Source organism: Aureococcus anophagefferens, assembly GCF_000186865.1.
Source record: "Aureococcus anophagefferens unplaced genomic scaffold AURANscaffold_7, whole genome shotgun sequence".
Classification (NCBI taxonomy): domain Eukaryota; class Pelagophyceae; order Pelagomonadales; family Pelagomonadaceae; genus Aureococcus; species Aureococcus anophagefferens.
In genome coordinates this window covers 29,687-34,752 of record NW_008705567.1, presented here as the reverse complement: position 1 = coordinate 34,752, position 5,066 = coordinate 29,687, and the positions used below count along the sequence as shown (strand labels likewise).

General features: G+C 52.4%; 1 protein-coding gene across 1 annotated transcript; it reads left to right on the top strand.

The window, feature by feature from the left end:
• Positions 1-315: 315 nt before the first annotated feature.
• AURANDRAFT_63360 (hypothetical protein) lies at positions 316-4,658 on the top strand (the record flags this gene model as incomplete). The annotated part of the gene is made up of 6 exons (XM_009038178.1): positions 316-585; positions 678-768; positions 831-1,584; positions 2,198-2,516; positions 2,544-2,762; positions 2,787-4,658. The coding sequence occupies 6 exons, from the start codon at positions 316-318 to the stop codon at positions 4,656-4,658; spliced, it is 3,525 nt and encodes a 1,174-aa protein (XP_009036426.1).
• Between the last annotated feature and the right edge of the window lie 408 nt (positions 4,659-5,066).

Below are 5,066 nucleotides of genomic sequence, written 5' to 3'. Positions count from 1 at the left end.
TGCCACGAGCCGTGCGGCGGCTTGGAGTTGATGTCCTTTCGCGCGACGCGCCGCTCAGCCGTCGACGCCGCCGCCGTCGCGAGGGCGCGGAGCACCTCGATGCCGTGCTTGAGGAGCGGCAGCGGCACGCCGTCCTCGAGGTCATCGGTCCGCGGCCGCGACGTGTCCCGCGCCGCCTCCTCGCTCCCGCCGGAAGCGGTCCTGGCGCGTCGCATGCCCTGTATTGGCCTCGTGTCGGCACCTTGACGAGATGTTGACTTTGGGACGGTACCTCAGGGTGACTTCGGCTATCGACGCGGGTTCATCCCCACTTACATGGCCACCGACACCCCGCCGACGGACGCCGGCGAGCGTCGTCGCTCGGTTGTCCGGTCGTCCCCGGAGGTACCGTTTTCGGGGTTTTATTCGCGCGCGAACGCGGCCGCGGAGCGACGCGCGGCCGCCGCGCGGAACGCGATCATCGAGTGGTCGGATTGGACATCGGATTCCCATCCAACGCGTCGGACTCGTCTTAGAACGCGTCACTACGGGTGGTTTCTACGGAAGCCACGCTACTGGGGGACCCTCCGCAGAGCCGGAGCCGTAGTGGGAGCTACTAATCGGAAAGCCAAGTGACGGAAAAGTTTAGCCGATCTGTACGAGGATATCTTCGATTACTGATGTTACGACCGCGTTAGCTTGAAATGCGCGGTGACCCAAGATTTTCGAGAGCTACTGATGCATCGACTCTCAAGACGAGATTACGCGCGTCTCAATCCGGGTCGCTTGGTACTACCCAAAGCGTAGGTTAGTTCTGATTTTGCTTTGAGGGTCTCCCACAATTGTCGTAGGCTGCGTGGGAGATTTTTGCAGCTTTGATGTGACCCTTAGCCGTGTCACAAATGGGCCCAGTATATCCAATCTTGGTCCGGTCCTTTCTGAATTCCGGAAGAAAATACTTAGTCTCGAGGGGGGCGATGTAAACGAGATTGGCAATAGGTCCTCACCTCGAGCGGGTCATGGAACAATCGAGGTTCCGTTCCGCTGCGTTGTGCATGCTCGGCAGGACGAAAACCTTGTGAAACTTGTATTGAAACGGCACTGCGATGGAGAACCCTTTCAGAAGACCGCCCTGCCCCCAGGATTGGCTGAGGATGCTATCCTAGGCGAGTTTCCCGGCCGTTGTTACGGCTCTGTCCGGGTTTGTTTCGCTTGCTTTTGCGTTTACGACCTCATAGAACGTGCGAGAAGGCCAGCCAATGATTTGAAGACGAAGCCACAACACCCCAAGAGGTCATGGTCCAATATGTACGCAGTGGGAAATATACCCTCCCTCGATAGCATCAATACGGCCTTAAGCCCCGAAGCTCGTGCATACGTGCGAGCACAACAAGCTATCTCTCAGTTAACCACATTGGACGTAGCCGAACTTAGGAGCTATGCCTCGCCACCACCTGCTGTCTCCCTGGTAATGACTGCAATGTTCGTGCTGTTGACTGGTGGTAAGATATTAAGCTGGATAGAAACCCGGCATGCGATGGCAAATGGTGAAGCGTTTTTGTATGAACTCACGGTGTCGAGAGAGTTCCCGATTGACAAAGAGCTGTCCCCATACTAGGCGCACACTGCTCGATTTTGATTGTGACTCCATAACGACCGAAGTCGAGGGTCTAGTTGAAAGATACATATCCGGGAATATTTTTCGACCGGATGTTATTTCTCGAGTAAGCGTGTCTGCTTCTCGTGCATCGCTCTGGGTACTTGGCATGTTGGAGGCTCGAAAATGGCGCTCTGGACGTGGTCACGATCGCCTGGATCGCCTCACTAAAGAAAAAGCGCCCGCCCAACTGTCAAACAAAGCCAGCCTCGCGTCAAAAGTACAGATCCGAGGATGTCGCACAGATCGTATGTTAGCTCGTGGTGGCATCAAAAGGAGTCAAACTATCTCGGCTCTGAATTCGGCGGCTGGGGGTATAAGAAACCTCACACAGGCAATTCGTTCCCCGCTAGCAGATAGGTCGTCGCCGCTACCCCCCTTGGTGGACTGGTCATCCGCGCTTGCAAATTCTTCTCCGAGCTTGTCTGTGCGAAGCTCGTTTGAAACAAGCCAAATGTCACCCCTACTCTTCGCTCGCACTGTTGATTTATTACCAGTCGAGATGCAAAGTGTATCCCCCCATCAAAATCCTTTTTGCATCTTAAATCATTTACCTCGAAGGAGGCAGCGTCAAACTCTGACAAAAGAAGAGCGTGCCTCTCGCTTGATCACACAGCGGCGACAAATGGAACGATTAGCCTCACGACCTCAAGATAGGCTAATGAAGGATAATGAAGCTTCTTTGTCTACTGCTGCCAGTGATAGTCGAAGAGTTTTTGTTTGCTCTGATGGTCTAACAGTACTCCCCTACGAAGTCCTTGGAAACCCCTCACTGCAACTTTTAAGCTTCAGTTTTGTCGTCGTTCATGATATGTTCGATACCCTCGATTCCACAAAAATATTTTTCCAGAAAGTCGTCGACCGACACCCTGGGTGCCAGGTTCTAGTGTATAATTATTCTGGGCAGGCAGGAACTGTCTTCTCAGGACATACAAGTGGAATTTCATCAATGACACATGCCAAACATCTTGACGAACTATTGCAACACATAAACTTGTCGGGTGAAATGCTTGTGTCTACCTGTCCTTTTCTTTTAGTTGGCATCGGATATGGTTTCAATATTTGCACAAACTTGAGCGCAATTGCGGGCCATAGCGATCTGTTTTGCCAAACTCTGAAAGGCCTCGTGAGCATTAATGGTTTCGCACAGGTAGATGCGCAGTATGCCGCTATATTACATGCGGCACTTGGGGCGTTCGATAAGTTCCCGAACGACCGCCCAGACTTGCCAATTTCGTACCTTTCACGTTTTCTGTTTAGCGACGCCTACCTTGCACGTGTTCACCCGCAACTTGCATTGAATATTTATACTGCAGTCGCCAACCCGATCACACTTCATGGTCGCAAAGCTCTTGTGCGAGGCGCCTTACAAAGTCCGGCATGCATAGGAGCCATATCTTCGCTTCCTCTGCCAATCTTTGCTTTGCAATCTACAGAAAATATTTTTGTCCTGCCCTCTAATGTCGAATCTCTGTTACACGGTCGAAGCGTTCATCATTTGTGGTCGCACGAGATCCAACCAGGCACACGACAGCAACATTTCCAGCTGGGCCCTCACGGCCGTGGTATAATACAGGGCATCCTCCAAGGACAGAGAGATGAGCAAACGAAGGTGGCTTGCGTTGTGTGGGTTCGTTCAGGACATGAAATTAGACAGGAAGCGGCGTCAGTTGTGGCGGACATCTTTGGTGAGCTTGCTCAGCCTATCGAAGATGGCGTCAATGACATCAATTACCGCTCAGTCCACCAGGACATCAACATTACACAGACCTCCCGCCTCAATTCAATAGTCCCCCGCGCCGCAGAGGAAGAAAAATTATCCCTAGGATCACAGAACGCATCGTGTGGAATAGAGTTTGCTGACCAAATTCCTTACTGGAAGGCTTCCAACGCTACAGAAAATGAGAATGTTGCCATGAACCCATTATCTGGAGAGGTTGGCTGGCCTTCGCCTGTAGACTACGGGGCAATAGTGGACTCAGTCTCGGACTTAAGAGTAGCAGGCGTTAATGATACTGAGGAGGAATATAACGTGAACAATTCCCCCTGTCGAAGTTATGAGCCTCCTGTGGATGATACAGTTGATAAGTCGGACGTACAAAACGAACACAGCAAAGGCGGATACATAAACACATTCAGGATGTTTATTCCGGGTCTTGCCTTGCACGATTTTACAATCAGGAAGCGCTCTTTGTTTTGCAGGAACCTAGCAGTTTGTCTGGCCGATACAACAAGCGTGTCAATCACAGCAAATCGTATTTCGGTCAGTGGCATACTCGCCGGTTCATTATTCCTGAACATCAATGTTAGTCGCATGCAGATGGAGCAAATTGGAGACCCCCCCCCTGCCTTTCCACGCATCCCTTCCATCTGGGGTGCCCATGTAATTTCTCGAGTGCCTCACAACAGCAGCATCTCAAATGTTGAGGACCCAGACGGCACTGCGTCCGCATCGTGTGGCGCGGAGGAATCCAGAGCTGAGGATTTCTTCTATCAGCGAGATATTCCAGACGAGCTAGTGTCGACTGATGCACAAAGATGCGCGGGGCGATACAGCGACCAGGTTGACACTGCAGACCAAGCTATTGCAGAGCGACAATCCATTGATGTGGGCGTGGAGCTCTCTATATCAGATGAGGCTATTGAAACACTAGTAGAGGAGCGACAGCTCAAGGAAATGCAGCGTCAAGTAGATGTTGATGCCACCGAGGCTGAGCTCGTAAGACATGAACTTATTCATGGCTACGAACCTCCGTCCGGCACTGAAGTGCCTTTGTTCTTTCCCGCTCCTTCCGAATACAAAGATCGTGAGATGCCAGCGGCGATTCTGAGTCGTCACGATCCGGATAAGCTGTTTTCCGAGGCTTTACAAGCTGAAACTCCCAGTAGCGTGGTCTTAAGTTCAGAGGGAGTGGACGAGCGCATCAAAGCAGAGTTTCTTTCTCCGCAGTTGCTGCGTGAATCAGCACTTTCGTGCCTTGGCACGGCCGTGAGAGACAATGCTTACTTTGCTGCAAAATAAAGGAAATACCGGGAAGAAGCGCCAGCTAGGTCGTCCCCGGGGAGGGGGGGGTGCAGCAGACCCAGCAGACCACTGGCACGTAATAATGGGACCACGCGGGCGACCGGCCCTGGAGCACGGGCGTCGGAGCCCCGGAGTCCGGCAGGCGTGCCGTCCGCTCGCCCGCAAGTGGCTTCTCGCACGAGCAGGGTAATACAGGGCAAGGCTCCTCAGACTCGAGTTTGCAGTGGACGTGGGGATAGTATTGTTTTCTATATGGGCCGGCCAATGAAATAAATGCTCGCGATGGGCCAGCCAATGAAAGAAATAGGGTGCGACCAGCACTCCATAATTTGACGTGGTTGGTAGCAAAGTTCCAGTGAAGTGCTTTGGAGCAAAAATGTAAGTGTTTAGGGGGAGATGCAAGTG